Source organism: Schistocerca cancellata, chromosome 5, assembly GCF_023864275.1.
Source record: "Schistocerca cancellata isolate TAMUIC-IGC-003103 chromosome 5, iqSchCanc2.1, whole genome shotgun sequence".
Lineage (NCBI taxonomy): Eukaryota > Metazoa > Arthropoda > Insecta > Orthoptera > Acrididae > Schistocerca > Schistocerca cancellata.
In genome coordinates, this window is record NC_064630.1 from 372435688 (window position 1) to 372453457 (window position 17770).

General features: G+C 42.2%; 1 protein-coding gene across 1 annotated transcript in view; it reads right to left on the reverse strand.

Moving 5' to 3' along the window:
- The window catches only part of LOC126187569 (3-ketoacyl-CoA thiolase, mitochondrial-like), a 55826-nt gene extending 42191 nt beyond the window's left edge, over window positions 1-13635 (reverse strand). Inside the window, exon 1 of the mRNA XM_049928729.1 lies at window positions 13467-13635. Within this exon, the coding sequence (XP_049784686.1) occupies window positions 13467-13485 (19 nt within the window). The 5' untranslated portion in view covers window positions 13486-13635. The remainder of the gene's footprint in view (window positions 1-13466) is intronic.
- Window positions 13636-17770: the final 4135 nt, after the last annotated feature.

Sequence of the window (17770 nt, forward strand, 5' to 3'; positions counted from 1 at the left end):
TTCATCTACGTCCTCTTCCATTTGCATAATATTGTCCTCAAGTCTAGTAGCTCCAAAATACACTGAGAAGACAAAAGTCATGGCATTACGATATACACATATACAGATGGCGGTGGTATCGTGTACACGAGGTATAAAAGGGCAGAGCATTGGTGGAGCTGTCAGCTGTACTCACGAGATTTATGTGAGAAGGTTTCTGACGTGATTATGGTCGCACTATGGAAATGAACAGTGGTCGCACTATGGGAATTAACAGACTGAATGCGAAATGGTAGATGGATCTAGATGCAAGGGACATTCCATTTCGGAAATAGTTAGGGAATTCAACATTTCGAGGTCCACAGCGTCTTGAGTGTGCAAAAAAACTAATTTCAGGCATTACCTCTCACCACCGCCAATGCAGTGGCCGACAGCCTTCACTTAACGATCGAGAGCAGTGGCGTTTGTGTAGAGCTGTCAGTGGTAACAGACAAGGAACACTGCACCAAATAAACCCAGGAATCGGTGTGGAACGTACGACAGACATTTCTGTTACGAAAGTGTGCTGAAATGTGGCGTTAGCGAGTTATGGCAGCAGATGACTGACACGAGTGCTTTCAGAACAGCATGACACACAGCCTCTTCTGGGCTTGTGGCCATACTGGTTGAACCCTAGACGAATGGAAAACCGTGGTCTGGTCAGATGAGTCCCAATTTCAGTTGATAAGAGCTTATGGTGAGTTCGAGTGTGGTGCATGTGTCACAAAGCCACGAACCTAATTTGTCAACAAGGCACTGTGCAAGTTGGTGGTGGCTGCATAATGATTTAGGTGGTTTTTACGTGGAATGAACTGCGTCCTCTGGTTCATTGATGGTTTATTTTATTCAGCTGTTTGGAGATCATCTGCAGCCATTATGGACATGTTCCCAAATAACGATGGAATTTTTATGGATGACAATGCGCCATCTCACCTGGTCACAGTTTTTCGCAATTGATTTGAAGAGCGATCTGGACAGTTTGAGTGATTGATTTGGCCCACCATATCGCCTGACATGCATCTCGACGAACATTTATGGGACGTAATTGAGAGGTCACTTTGTGCCTGAAATCCTGCACTGGCAACATTTTTGCAGTTTTAAAGGGCTATAAACGCAGCATGGATCAATTTTTCTGCAGGGGACTTCAAACTGCTTGAGTCCATAGCACGTCCAGTTGCTGTACCAAATTGCGAAAAATTGGATTGAATCGTTCCTTCTGAAAGGAAGGAAATTTGAAGCTCAGAAATGTGACATGTCAAATACAAAAAGAAAAGTTAGTGCTTCTAAACACACTTCATCGCTGTACATGTTAGTCTGCAGTGACTAGCACACAGCCATATATGCCATGAGCTCAAAAGATCTCACAAGCACAATTGACATTAGGCTTCTGACTCTGTCCCTATCCGAGGCCAGCAACTCACACTGGAGTGGTGGCAATAGACTTTGAAGAAGTCAGTTCTAATACTGGCGGCACAATAAATTTGATTACCTATAATTGGCCGGCAAGTGGAGGAGAAGTAAAAGCATTAAGTTGTGATCACCAGAGCCCTTCACTATTTTTTGACCACTTCACAATGTCACATGGTATTTGGGCAAATGCCACTGTAGATTCTGAGTCGTCCAACAGATGGGAAATGTCAACCTGTTATTAAAGAGTAGTAAGCTACAGGAGTTAGACAAAAATATGGAGACACCACTAGAATTGCATGCTTGAAAATAAATGCAGATGTTAGCCAAGCCTGCTGGTGGAGCTGTTTTAATTGACCACGAGCACCACCTGTGCAAATCTCATTAGTGATCAAATAGTCTCCTGTGCAGTTGTGATAGCATTTAACTGAGGTGAAAAAACTAATAGGATACCTCCTAATATCGAGCCGCACGTCGTTTCACCTGCCGTAGTGCAGCAACTCGGCATGGCATGGTCTCAACAAGTCGTTGGAAATTTCCTGTAGAAATATTGAGCCATGATGCCTCTATAGCCGTCCGTAACTGGGAAAGTGTTGTTGGTGCTAGATTTTGTGCACGAAGTGACCCCTCGATTATGTTCCATAAATATTCAGTGGGTGACCATGTCATGAAATCCATAAAAGGTTGCAAATTGTCCCCAACTTCGTGGGGTCTGTGCCACACTTGAACCCTACCATCCGCTCTGACCAACTGTTATTGGGACCCATTTGATCAGGCCACGGTTTTCCAGTCGTCTAGGGTCCAACCAATATGGTCACGAGCATGGGAGAGGTGCCGCAAGCGTTGGTCGTTTGCTGCCGTAGCCCATTAACGCCACATTTCGCCGCGCTCCCCTAATGGATACCGTTAAGGGGAGTCCGTCGACCACTGTGTTGTCGATGGTGAGAGGTAATGCCCGACATTTGGTATTCTCGGTAGACTCAGAACACTGTGGATCTCGGAACATTGAATTCCCTAACGATATTCGAAGTGGAATGTCCCATGCATCCAGCTGCAAATTCAAAGTCTGTTAATTCCCGTCATGGAGTCATGCAGCCATAGTCGTGTCTGAAAGTTATTCGTATGAATCATCTGCGCACAAATGACAAAAAAAATGCTTAAGGTCATCAGTCCCTGAGCTTACACACTTCATAACCTAAATTATCCTAAGGACAAACACACACACATGCCCGACGGACGACTCGAACCTCCGCCGGGACCAGCCGCACAGCCCATGACTGCAGCGCCCTAGACCGCTTTTTTTTCTCTATACATCTTTTTTTATTTTACTAAAACATACATTTCAAGTATTCAACAGTACAATTAATGATTAAACCATTTTCAACATTAAAAAAAGAACCAGTTTTAAACTATTTATATGCTAAATATGTCTAATACAGTAATAATGGTAAAACAAACTTTAAAAGTGGGTTACAGTATAAACTTTGCTCAAGATAACTGAGATTATTCTAAGGTGCAAACTATTGTCACCCAACCAGTGGGTTTGTCTACAAAGTTGAATTCACTGTTTAATTTGTAAACTGTCCATTGAATAAAAAATAATAGCATATTTAATACCAGTTTTCTTGACTATGAACCAGTTTAAATACAATCCAATTAAACACATACAATAACACACAAAAAAAAGTTCCGGAAGCAAGGTTAAAGTAAATAATAATAAGGAACCAAGTGACTTTTATTTTTCTTCTGTTCGTTCTCGTTCAAGGTGTTGTAGTGGTTTCACATATTTAACCAACACCCATTCTTTCAAAAATGATCTTCAGCATGTTGCCATAGTGCTTCTTGTGGTTGCGATACGTGCTGATTTTTGCATATTCACACTTCATGTAAACGCGGAATTCTATCTCGTTGTCCGACCCAAGTGTGTGGATGACATAACTAACATATTTTCCCAGTAACCAGCTAATGGCGTTGGTTTTTAATTTCGGAAAGAATGTCATGTCCGGTCTCAGGAGGAGCGACGGCGTTATATATTGCGTAGAGGATCTGGTGAGAAAGGCGATTTGTTGCCTGATCCAATTCCAGTTATGCACATTGCTACCACAGGTGAATCTGTGGCTGAGTGTATCCACCAGATTGCATTTTCCACAAAGGTGTGTCTGGTTTAAACCGATCCCATATAGTCTCTCGTTGGTGCTGATGACATTATTAACTGTTTTGTACCATGCGGAAATAGCGTCTGTAGATAGCCCGGCATAGTTGATGTTCCGCCATACAGCTTTCCAGTCACAATTTGGGAATTTCGTTTCAATTTTGTTTCTACCCTCATTTAACTTCCTTTCAAGTATGATGTCGCGCGCTGTGATACGTGTGTTGCTTCTGATTTCGTCACTAAGATAACTTGCTTCGAGGAAAAAGTTCCTCACATACTGCAGACGGGCATTAATCCTTCGCACATCAATCGGTGCTTGCAGGCTATGGGGTGTCACAGCCTCAAAGAGCTTTGCGGTTATACATTGTGGAAGTTCTCTGAGTATATGGAAAGTCCGTTTGAGGAACAGAGCAGACGCTTTATTGCGAATATCCACCAAACCGAGGCCCCCGTTTCTGACATCCAGTATAACCGTAGTCGCACCAACCCTGAATATGTCTCCTCGCCATAAATAATTGGTAACAGTGGACATGATCCCTTTCGCTACTAGTTTAGGGATTGGAAATACCTGCGCAGTGAAATACGCTTTAGACAAAACGCAGGAGTTGATGAATCTGACTTTTTGCACCAGGTCCATAGTTCGATGGATGTTCTCCATTACAGCACCATGAACTTTCCTCCTAGTTTCCGCCCAGTTAAAAGCAGCCATCCGCATCGGACATGCCATTAAGGTGATTCCCAAAGTTTTATGTTTGTTGTCTTGTTTTGCCCATGCCAGTCGAAGGTGATCTAGGCCCCGTAGATTCAATATTTGACTTTTGTTTTCATTTGCTGTCGCTCCCGACGCTAGACAATATCTTTGGATTTCTCTTTCCAGTGTAACTGTCTCCTCCTTATTCCTTATTACAACGCCCACGTCATCAGCATAAGCTCGTATGACAGTTTTCTCACCACTCAATGTTATGCCTGTTAATCTTGCGTGGACAGTGCGGAGGAAGGGCTCTAAAGATACTGAAAATAAAAACATTGATAAGGGACTGCCCTGCGGAACCCCTTGCCTTATCTGTATGGGTTTAGATGTTTGGCCATTGATTGCTATTTTCGCATTTACACCTGTTGCAATATTCCTTAGCATGTTCACAATCTGGGGGTGGAAAGCCATTCTTGACAGCGTCGCAAAGAGGTATCTATGACTAACGCGGTCAAAAGCTTTGTTGAAATCTATAAAGATTAAAGCACATTTTATACTTGTCACTGAGGTAATTGCAATGACGTCTCTGTATGCAGATAGACTTTCGAATATCGTTCTGGTCGGAGAGCAAGATTGGTGATGACTCAATATTTTGTTGGAAAAGGCAGAGAGTCTTTTGTTGATAATACGCGAAATTATTTTGTAATCAGAATTTAGTAGCGAAAGAGGCCGAAAATTGTTTAAGTTGGTTTTGCCTTTACTCTTAGGAATCAGTACTATTTTACTTTCCTTAAACTCTGCAGGGACCGGTTTTCCGTTCAGGACCTCATTTGCCATGGAAGTGATCTTGTCCCCAATTATAGACCAGTAGCGGGCATAAAACTCCACAGGGAGGCCATCAAGTCCCGGAGATTTGTTGAGAGGTGAGTTACGCACTGCCTCATGCACTTCATCTTTAGTAATAGGTGACAGGATGTCAGCGTTGCCTGTTCCCGACAATTGTGGACCTAAAATAGTGAGAAAGTCCTCGAGAGCTGCATCTTCCACTGTGATAGGGGCATATAAGGTTTCATAGTACCTGTGGACTTCGTCCAGTATTTGTTTCTGGCATGTGAGTCTCGTACCAGTATGCGTCTGGACTTCATCAATTAAAGTTTGACGTCTGTTTTTAGCATGCCGCACCAAGTGATACAGAGAAGCTGTTTCATCTGCTACGACTGATGTGGCTTTCGATTTAATTTTGAGTCCCTCCATCTGTTGCCGTTTAATGCTTAATAACTTGGCTTTTATTTTTTTGATATCATTTAGACGAATTACGTCATCATGGGCCTGTTGATATAAGTCTCTTAAAACTTTATAATAAAACTCCATTGTATTCCTCAACTCCCTGTGCCTCGCTGCACTATACTGCACGACAACTTTCCGCAGCCTTGGTTTAGCCCTCCTTGTCCACCAGTCAATGACTGTTGGGTACTTGTCTACTGTGCGGAGGCACATAGTCCACGCAAACCTTATTTCCTGTTCCAGTTCTTCGTCAGTTAAAACAGAGATATTTAAGTTCCATTGGCCTCTGAATCGACGGGTTGGCTGTACACATAGATTAAAGCAAGTTAAAAGTGTACTGTGATCGCTAAAATACACTGGAATAGTCTCAACGTTTAATAAATAATTTTGCAAATTTGGTGACACGTAAATTCTATCTAGTCTGCTGCGGGAGTGGCTGGTTATATACGTGAACCCGACTGACGTCGGGTGCTGAAGTTCCCACACATCCTTAAGGTGTAGATCACTTACTATCTTTTTTAACTGTGGCGAGTAGTTGAAGTTGGGTTGTTGATCTTTCTGGTTTAAAACACAGTTAAAATCTCCACCTAGTATTAGAGAACACGGATTTTTCCTCAATAAATAAATCAGTTCATCTTGAAAAAACTTCGCACGATCCAATTTGTGGGAAGTTCCTGATGGGGCGTAAAGGTTAATCACTGTCACATCGAAAATTTTTATGCCTATGGCTCTTCCTGATTCTAGTCGTTCGATTTCAGTCACCGGAATGCCTTCCCTTATAAGAATGGCTGTACCGATATTGGCTTCCGTAGAAACATTAACAATTTCAAAAAAGCCTGGGATCCGAAATTCCGTTATCGCAACTTCTTGTAGCAACGCGATATCTGTTCCGGACTGGTACAAGAATTCTTTTAGTGCTGCCAATTTCAAGGGTGACTGTATTTTATTAATGTTAATAGTAGTAATGCTATAAGCTTGCAGCACAGACATACCGGAAGAAGCTATTTGGGATGAGGTTCGGTATGATTATAGCAGCAAACGTGCTTCCCTACAAGGCACGATCTTTACAAGCTGTGTGCCCATTACATGTACTAACTGCCTAGAAAAATTTTCACTGCTTTTAAACAAATAGCTTGAGAAGAAAAGTATCCTGAAATCCTGACAATGCATTGCTATAAGTCACTGTGGCCATTCTCTTTCTCCTCGTCAGTGTTGGCCCTGATGACTTCATATTTAATATTCTTTTTCTTGATGTCTTTCTTCTCTGGTGTGACTTTCGCTTGATGACGCGTGACAGCAAGACCCGGTGTCTGTCGCAGCCGCCGGCGGTGGCTGAATGGGGCAACGGCCGTGGCTTGCGAGTCAATGTTTGGTTCCGGCGTGGTGTCTGTTGTGTTGTTTTGCTGGCGAGGCGGTGATGCTTGTGTATTTGCTCCTTCGGCGCGGCGTTGCGCTTCGGAGTCAGCAGGTTCTTTACCTGGTACTTCTTCGTACGGTTCGCACTGTATGGGTTGTGCACTTGATGCGGTTATTTCAGCCGTGACCTCAGGCTCAGGGTCACATTTCCGTGAAAAATCACTACCCGCTGTTTCACTATCTGTTCGTGGCGGTGAAAGTCCTTGTGCGGAAGTGGGAGCCACATCGACCTTCATTCCATCTCCTTTTTCCACTTCCAACAGATCTTCAGGACTGGGCTTCGGCCTCCTGGCAACGGGTGTTTCACAGGAAGAGTCCTCATCAACATTTCTTTCAGTGTCCTCTAGAGGACGCTTTTTTGTGGGAATCTCGCTGTCACGGGACGGAATTTCAGCAGTTAATGCAGGTTTTAAAGACGGAAAGTCATTAACATTAAGTGCAACATTTTCAGAGGTTGTAACAGGATCCACGACCGCCGCCGGCTCTGTTGTATTACTGGCTGGCAACAAATCGTTGAGTGTCAATTTCCGGCGTTGCGTAAGGTTATTTGTTAGCACAAATACACGGCGAGGGCAGTCCTGACGGAGGTGACCAGACTCGTTACATACATGACATGTAGGGGTTTGCCCTGAGTACACAACATGCTCCTTGTGCCCGTCAACAAAGATGTGGGAGGGAATGTTTGCTTTCACTTCCATCTCAACGGAGCAAATGCCGTTAAAGCACTGCAGCTTGAAATGCGAAGCCCACCTTTCGTTGACTATTTGCCTGACAACCCCATACTTTGAAAGGACATCTTTAATTTTCGAATTGTCTACTTCTATGGGAATATTCAAAACCCTAACATTCCTAATTACAGACTCGGAATTCCGGAGTTTGACAGTACTTTTAGTACCATCACGGTGTATAAATTCCGTTTCATAACCAAATTTTGCCAGAAAGCGGTCTACACTCGCGGAATCGTTAAACTTTAGAAAAATGCAGTATTCATCAGAGTCCAGCTGCATGGTATGAACAGATTCAGAATGAAGGCCAATTACCTCGGTAATCCAGTCGTGTATTTCAAGTGCAGAGGGCTGTACTCGACGGGTGTACTTGTCGAAGGTGAAAATCACGGTATTTTTTCTCACGGAGTTTGCCATGGTGTTCTGCAGCGAAGAAATCTCGGACAACGCCGAAATCCCAACGGCACTTCGTAGAAAGATGACACGAAAGAAGACCTAATGCTCAATTGATAACGCTTAATTCACGTGCAAAACGTCAATAAACGAGCACAAAACACGAAAACACTGGCGTAAACACTGAACGTTCACGGAGCAAACTTGAGGAGCGTGCGACCGCTGCGGCAGCTAATGCCAGACTGTGCTCGGCTAATACAGGGCGGCACAAATGTCAGCTTCGCCAATACACTGCCCTTTTATACCTCATACATGCGATACTACCATTATCTGTATATATGTATATTGCTATCTCATGACTTCAGTCACCTCATTTGATTATGAAGTGCTCCCAAGTATTCTAAAAAAAAAAAAAAGCACATAGTTCTATTTAAAATAGCAGAAAATGAAAGAAAAATTGGCAGCAGTTTGAACAACTTCAGGAACAGCAATGAACAAGGCATGAAGATCAATGTTATAAGGGCGGGGAGGGGGTCATGGAAATTTCCAGTGAAGAAAATGAAGACTAATCTGAGAATTGTGAGAGCAATGATAAAGCGAGAACACTTTTGGCAAATCGAACAAACAGCTGTGAAAAAGGTTGTGGCGTTTCATACGGAGTAACCTGACAAGGCGCTGTAGCAAGCTGCTCGTGATTTTTTTCATGGAGACAACACAACTGCTTATGAGGCACTCATGAGTTAGGAGCATCTCCATAACAATTTTAAAGTAGCGTCTTACACTCCACAACCATCTGATCTCGGTCCCAGGGATTTCTGGCCTCCTCCTTAATGAGAGTCACTCTCCGTGACCGCCAATTTTCCAGTCGGACTGCAATTACATCAACGATTTTCCAGTAGGCAAAACAAACCTCTAAACAAGTGCTCGTAGGTACTATGAAAGTAGTACGTCGATTTAGTGAAGAGTGTGTTCTTTTAAAGAGAGATGATCTTGAAAACTAGTAGAAGATTAAATGTACTAATATAAGGAGTTTATTAGAAAAAAAGGAGATCTTCGAATATGAATTCACCTAGTTCAACGAGCGCACTGGAAAGGAAAAATATGGAATGATGAGGTATTAAATGGGTGAATAAGAACAGGAAGACACTAAAGACAAGCGACAGTAGAAAAGATAATTGTGTATGTGATTATAATAGACTGCTTAATAAAGAATGCTCCAGTGGAGACTCTGAATCCTCGGAAAATCAAAGGACGATGGAGATAACAGTTAAACCGCTGGAAACAGTATCTGCCGTAAAATATTTAGAAGTAACTATCCGGAGCTTAAGTGAAATGACCACATAAAACAAATAGTGGGAAAAGCAGATGCCAGACTCAAGATTCATAGAAAGAATCTTAAGGAAATGTAACTCATCCACGAAGGAAGTGGAATATAAGGCGCTTGTTCGACACATTCTTGAGTACTGTTCATCTATCTGGGATCATTATCATATAGAACTGATAGGAGAGATGGAAAAGATTCAACCGAGAGCGCCGCGTTTCGTCATGAGACCGTGTAGTTGGTACGAGAGCATTACGGAGATGCTCAACATACTCTACTGCAGATGTTACAAGAGAGGCGTTGTGCATTACAGAGGGATTCCTATTGAAATTTCGAGAGAACTTTCTGGGAAGAGTCGGACAACACATTACTTCCCCCTGCATACGTCTCGCGTAATGACCGTGAGAAGAAAATTCGAGAAACTAGAGCCAATGCAGAGGCTTACCGACAATCACTCTTCCCATGCGCTATTCGTGAGTGGAACAGGGTTGGAGGGCTCAGTTAGTGGTTCAAAAAGTACCCTCCGCGACACACCATTAGGTGGCTTGCGGAGTATGATATAGATGTAGACGACATTAGGATACATTCGTCTGTTGCCAAAATTAAAAGCATCACGAAGAAGAGAAAGAATAGAGAACGGTGGATTTGCTGCGACTGACTGAGCGCGATATTGATGCTCTGGAAAGCCGAACTTGCTATGGCAGTTCGTTAGATAACAAAAATACTAATATTGACCACAGAGCAAACAAATCGTTCTTATCCGTAATTGTCGAAACTCTTTTTTTCTTTATCGCCAATGGTTCCAAAAACACTTGTACTTAACAGATTACGTTAGTCGCTTTGTATCCTGACACTGTTGTTTATATACCTAGTAAATGATTGTTGGAGCATTTTATATAATATTTTTCATCATCCGATTTGGTGTGATAATGAATTTCAGTCTAAGGCCTGCATCGCTCCAGAAGACCGCACAGCAAATGGAAACAGGCAAAAGACACTGACTGATCTAAAGTATCCAGACGCCTATGGCTGAGTCGATGTAAGTTGATCCCCGACATTGCAGTGGGCTGGGTGCGGCTGCTTTGCGGGTCTACCTCAACCAATAACGTCAACGCGATTTTGAAACGCCTGTATGGCAAAGCTTCAGCGTTGTCTCAGCTGTTACGGTTTTCGCTTCGCAGCTGAAGGCGAGCTGTCGGGGATCTTCGACAGTAGCAGCAGACGTTTATAAGCGGTGTTAAAACAATCTTCGGCTCTATGACGGCTTAAACTCTACTGGGCACACTTTCCGTGGGATGTCAAAATACCTTTAGAGGAATGCCAGTTCATTCTTCTTCAAGAAACTAAACCAGAGTAGGCAGTCATTTGGAATGCTGGGATCTGGAGTGAAGTCGACATTGTAACTCATCCCAAAGGTGTTTTGGCTTCAGGTCGGGACTCTCGTCGGACCAGTCCATTTCAGCACTGTTACTGTCCACAAACCATTGGCTCGCAGATGCTGTTTTGTGGAAGAGTGCATTGTCATGATGACGCTGTAAAACGTGTTCGTATCCTCCCGCATTTACCATTTGCTTAATTTCAATAAGGAGACCACACTTTTAACTGCGGTAAACACCGCACTACCACAACACTACTTTCTCCATGCTTCACTGTTGGCACGACACATGATAGCAGGTAATGTTCTCCAGGCAGCCAGCCGAAGTAGTCGTGTGATTCTAGGTGCTGCAGTCTGGAACCACGAGACCGCTCCGGTCACAGGTTCGAATCCTGCCTCGGGCATGGATATGTGTGATGTCCTTAGGTTAGTTAGGTTTAACTAGTTCTACGTTCTAGGGGACTAATGACCTCAGAAGTTGAGTCCCATAGTGCTCAGAGCCATTTGAACCATTTTTCTCCAGGCATTCACAAAACCCAAATCATCCATCTAACTGCAGGGTATAGCGTAATTCATCACTCCAAATCATTCTTGAACTCATCCACCGTCCAGTAGCGTCTCTCTTCACACCACCTCAAGCATTACTTAGCACTGACTACAGAAATCTGTGCCTTATGAACTGCTCGACGATTGCAGTCCCAGGTCCCTATGCCCAGTCATTGTACTGGTTGGACTGCAACCAGCACTTTGGAACTCACGAGTGATTCCTTCTGTTGATATCATACGATTTTTTTCAGCCACTCTCCGCACTGCTCGACGGTCCATGTCCGTTTGTAGATGAGATCTGCCTGACCTTGGTTTAGCCATGGTTATTCCTCCGCGTTTCCACTTCACAGTCACATCACCAACAGCTGAAGTGAATAGCTTTGGAAAGGCTGAAATGTCCCTGATAGATTTTTTGCTCTGATAACATCCAGTGACTAGCCCAGGTTCCCTCCTGACCGACCCATTTTGCTGTTATTGCTTCTGTGCTCGCAACACGATACTCCCCGCCTCCCGTGACGTCTAGTGGCTCCATTTCGTGTATATAGGGATGTCCGGATACATTTAATCAGATAATGTACGTCCACTTACTCATCACTTGTTTGCCACCTTGGTTATGACACGAATAATAAAAACTGTAAAACTTTTACTGCTTTAGAAGTTCTATTTTACTTTTTCAGTAATGCGAACTTACTGCCTAAGCAACTTTTCACTGGCATTATTTCCCTTTGCTCTGCAGGAATTAAATAACTGTAATTTTTGAAAATTGAGAGAAAGTCCATTTGCAGTCTGTCATATAATAAATCATTTACTGGCGTTATTTACAAGTTTTTCTTTTGACCTCGACTTACTTGGATGTTTACCATACTTGTGTTTCTTCAGGAAGATTGACCTCACTTGTTGGCGCGAACAGAATCGCTTGGTAATATATGCTCAACTAAATGCCAGTTATTTTCAAAAATAGAATACCAGCTTATTCCGTCGAGTAATACATTCAGTTAACACACATTTCGAATTCCATCAGCCATCCGCTTTCTTCTCATCAGTTATAGGGTACATCATCATTTATTAGACCATTAATGCCATATTTTTTGTTAACAGTCTGTCGTGAGGTACAGATAATTATTCTGTTGCGTGAAGGTATGAGTTTCAGCGAATTGACGAATCTCCTAAAACTGTTATTATGATTTACTCGATACCTTAATGTTACATTAAGTAGGCGATTTATGTCGAAAGCACTACCTGCTCAAGGAATTCAAGAAGGCACCTCGTAATGGAATCTTGTCGGAAAATATCCTGTTAAACGTGGACTGTAACCAGTTCACAAACAAATCTGGAAGATGGTATCTTGATTCGATGTCTTCCAATCTTTTACCGACTGCCTGCAAAGGCATTACATGTCAGCTACCAAGAGTGTAAGTTTGCTGTTTCAGCTGTAATAATCGCAATATTCTAACTGTCAAAGACATTTCGAAACCGGGGAGTGACAGAACATGTTGTTGAATCTGGAGCTATACAAAGCACATTACTAATCACTGGTGCAAAAAACATTCAATAACTTTAAAATCCTTTTCTCCGGCGGTAGCAGCTCAATGTGGTAGTCTTCCAGAGCAGACAATTAGGTTTCAAGGTGTTGTTGGTTGATGCAGATCGTTCTACAACAGTTTATTGATTGTTTTCTGTAAGAAATTGATCGTTGCTTTACTGGCCGTTAATGATTTCTCGCTTTAAATGCTACTAGTCTGCATTTCATAATTCTTTCTACTTCAGGTTTTTTTCTTTTAGTCGGAGATCTAAATGTCCCTTAGAGAGTAGGGGACTTGTCATTTTCTTACGTAAGGAGGGCAGGTGTAGCTGTCGTATCAAAATATCTCAAGTACTTCGTTTGCGTTGTTACATGTGCGGTCATGCGGCTTTTAACAGATAAATCGAGAGGCGCATCATCTACCGATTTAGCACACAATGCGTCGATGAAACTTGTCGGTTTAAGCTGCCAAAGTCCAGTGGGAAAAGGAAGTGTTTTTACTGCATTAGAGTATCAGCGATTCTAGCCGATTTGGTACTAGGCTATGCCATAAGGAAAATCGCGAGATAAGATTCAGTTACCACCAGAAGTAAGTTGTCAATAGTATAGGACATACCTTTTGTCAGAGATGCCATGGCGTAGATGTTCTCTTGGCAAGGCAGAGGAAATTACGGTCCTGTATTGGGTGGCAGGTGTGCTAATACTGCAAGTCTGCCCCTGAGTTCAGAGAGCCACAAACCAGCTGCTCACCAGATAACGAAAGCGACTGTAACGAGTACGATAAGACAAAAAGGAATACTCCATTCGCGGGAGACCTTTGACCGCCACTGGGCGGTACGCGGGACGGCAGTTCGTCTGTTATCTCGAATGCAAACACTCCCACAAGAATATAGGCGTGACATGACTCTCATAGATCCTCGCACCCGCGCAGACATTTTTTTCTTAAAGAATGGAATTTCTCTGTCAGAGGCCGAAATAAACATTTGCGACACGTTAAAACTTTGTGTCTTGGCCACATTCGACCCTGACTCTCTGTCTCTTTGCAGTTCTGTGTTGTGCAGATACAGTGATAATTGTATGTGGCTAGACCACCGGTCTGCCTGATCCACTTCAGCTGTTGGTGATGTGACTGTGAAGTGGAAACGCGGAGGAATAACTAAGCTAAACCACCGGTCTCGTTAGCCGAAATGGACATGTCTCGTTTTCCGTGCCGTTGGCAGCTTTCCTATCGCAAACGCTACTGTTCTGAATAGGTCTGTGGGGAGAATGCGAATAAGGCAAAACTTGGCGTTAGTATATTTAGTGTTTTTTTTCTGTAGGAAATCAAAATATCTATCTATTAGTTACGAACATAGCCAGTTCTAACATACGAGGCATGTTCAGAAAGTAAGTGTACTTTGACCATGGGTTGAAGTTTTTTTTATTTTTTGAGGTTTGGCAACACTGAGTTGTACAATGGTGGGGGGACCGGGGGGGGGGGGGGGGGAGAGGAATCCCCTGACCATAGCGAGCATCGCAAGTACATAAACTCAAGTTGTAGTGTCCAGTTGCGTGAAAGATGTTAATAATAAATTTCGCCAGGTGCTAGCACGTGCTGGATCCTATTCCTACTCGCAGAAGTAGTAACGCACACAGAAGTTTTTCGTGAATCGAAAGCGTTTGCAGCGAAGGTGTTATGAACAGAACCAGCGTGGTTAAGTGATGTAGGAAATGTAGTGGAGGCAGAATAAATGTTCAGACGAACAGAGGAATGGAAATATAGTGCGTACTTCAATGCGAGATGCTTTTAATAATCTCCACAACGAAATTCTGTCTCGTAATCTGGTAATCTGGCAGAAAACCCCAAGAGATTCTGATGATACATAAAGCACACCAGTGGCAAGAAGTAATCAATACCTTTACTGCGCGATAACAACAGTGAAGTCATTGATGACAGTGCCACTAAAGCAGAGTTATTAAACACGGTTGTCCTAAACTCCTTTACCAAAGAAGACGAAGTAAATATTCCTAAATTCCAATCAAGAACAACTGCCAAGATGAGAAACATAGAAGTAGATATCCTTGGTGTAACAAAGCAGCTTATATCACTTAATAAAGAAAGCCAAGGCCTCCGGTCCGGATTGTATACCAGTCAGGTTCCTCTCAGAGTATGCTGATAAAATAGCTCCATATTTAGCAATTATATACAACCACTCGCTCACAGAAAGATCAATATCTAAGGACTGGAAAATTGCTCAAGTCACACCCACACCCACAAAGAGAAGTAGGAGTAATCCGCTGAATTACAAGCCTATATCACTAACGTTGATTTGCAGTAGGGTTTTGGAACGTGTACTGTATTCGAACAACATGAAGTACCTCGAAGAATACGATTTATTGACACATAGTCAGCATGGATTCAGAAAATATTGTTCTTGTGAAACACAACTAGCTCTTTATACTCTTGAAGTAATAAGTGCTATCCACAGAGGATGTCAAATTGATTCCATATTTTTAGATTTCCAGAAGGCTTTCGACTCCGTTCCTCACAAGCGTCTTCTAACCAAACTGCATGCCTACGGAGTATCGCCTCAGTTGAGCGTCTCGATTCGTGATTTCCTGTCAGAAAGGTCACAGTTCGTAGTAATAGATGGGAAGTCATTGAGTAAAACAGAAGTAATATCCGGCGTTCCCCAAGGAAGTGTTATAGGACCTCTATTGTTCCTGATCTATATTAACGACATAGGAGATGGTCTGAACAGCCGTCTTAGATTGTTTGCGGATGATGCTGTCATTTATCGTCTTTTAAAGTCATCAGATGATCAAAACGACTTGCAAAATGATTTAGATATCTGTATGGTGCGAAAAGTGGCAGTTGACCCTGAATAAAGAAAAGTGTGAAGTTATTCTCATGAGTACTAAAAGAAATCAGCTAAATTTCGATTATGGGATAAGTCACAGGAATCTGAAGGCTGTAAATTCAACTAAATACTTTGGGATTGCACTTACAAATAACCTAAATTGGAACGATCTCATAGACAATATTGTAGGTTTAGCAAACCAAAGACTGTGATTCATTGGCAGAACACTTAGAAGGTGCAACAGGTCTACTAAAGAGACTGCTTACACCATGCTTGTCCGTCTTATTCTGGAGTATTGCTGTGCGGTGTGGGATCCGCATCAGATGAGACTGACGGATGACATCGAAAAAGTAGAAAGAAGGAGAGATAGTGTCACAAACATGATACGCGAATTGGAGGGCAGTCATTAAAACAAAGGCGTTTTTCATTGCGACGGGATCTTCTCATGAAATTTCAATCACCAGTTTTCTCCTCCAATTGCTAAAACATTCTGTTGGCACCCACCTACATAGGTAGAAATGATCATCACGATAAAATAAGAGAAATCAGAAAAAATTAAGTGCTCGTTTTTCCTGCGTGCCATTCGAGAGTGGAACGGTAGAGAGACAGCTTGAAGGCGGTTCATTGAACCCTCTGCCAGGCACTTTATTGTGAACAGCAGAGTAATCAATTAGATGTAGATGAAAGGAAGACCTTCCATTTTTACTGATGAATTGGGGCAAAAAATTGAGGAAACTGTTCACGAACACCAACAGACAGTAGATGAAATTCCTACAATGTTTCCACAACTCTCCAGAACTCTCTTATAAAACACACTAACAGAAATGCTGGAATACCAGAAACTGCACAATATGGGTCTGAAAACTGTGACAGAAGAAGAAGAAAAATCTGATCAATAGTGCCTGCGAGTTTCTTGAGCGACTTGAATTATAAGTTGAGGATTTTCTGTGCTCTATTGTGACTGGAGATGAAATGTGGGTGGCACATTGCACACCTGAGACAAAAGTACTTTTGTCACAGTTGCACCACACTAATTCCTGATCTGCTAAGAATTTCGAAAACACAATTTCGAGCAAAAAAAGAAAAATCATGGCCTCAGTGTTTTGTGACTAAAAAAGCATCATTTTTGTCTAATTTTTGCCTCTGTAGGTGCACAATAATATGTGAGCCCCTAAAAAACTCAAAAGGAGCATTCAGAACAAAAGGAGGGTAATGCTAACAAGAGTAATGCGGTTGTTGTACGTCAACACCTGCCTTCACACAACTTCAGGCACCAAGGCACTCTTGGACTCATTTGGTTGGGGTGTTTTGCGTCACCCCCTATTCCCCCAAATTTGTGCCATCAGATTACTATCTTTTAATCTCCCTGAAGGCACACATGAGTGGAGCTAAATTTTCATCTGATGGGCAGGTGCAGAAAGAAGTTCTGTCGTGGAGGATGGAGGAAGGAGCTGATGGGAGAGTTCTTAGAAGGGGATATGAAGAAGCTTATACTACAGCTCACCACATACATTGGATGGGATGGCGATTGTGTGGGAAACTATGCAACAATTATGTCAACAATTTCCTGTATTTTTTTCAAATACATTTTTTCCAAAAAAAAAAAAAATATAAAAATCTATTACACATACTTTCTGAACATGTCTTGTATGTGAGTAGTAGAGCAAAGCTGATTCGACATCAGGAGGGTCCATTGTTCTCTTATACAAACAGACTGACCACTTGCCCTACTCTAATTTAACCCTTTGCTGACCAGAAAATCTGTATAGCATTGCCGACCAGTTGGGTCTCTCAGGTCCATGTTGTTTAAATTGACACTACTTTGACTACTTATGATGTGTACGATTTTTGAGGTATAAATACTTTTAAAATAATCTTATTTCTTTAAAGTTCATATTTTAAAAAATACAGTTTTTATACTTTTACTTATGACTTTTATTCTTATAGCAAACTTGTGCAGGGTCTACAAACAATAGTAGAATGTTACAAGCATACAGGTTTGGTACACTTTTACCGCATAATTTGACTTTTTCTATCTTTTTCTCTATATAATACGCACATCTTCTCCTTTTATTAGCTG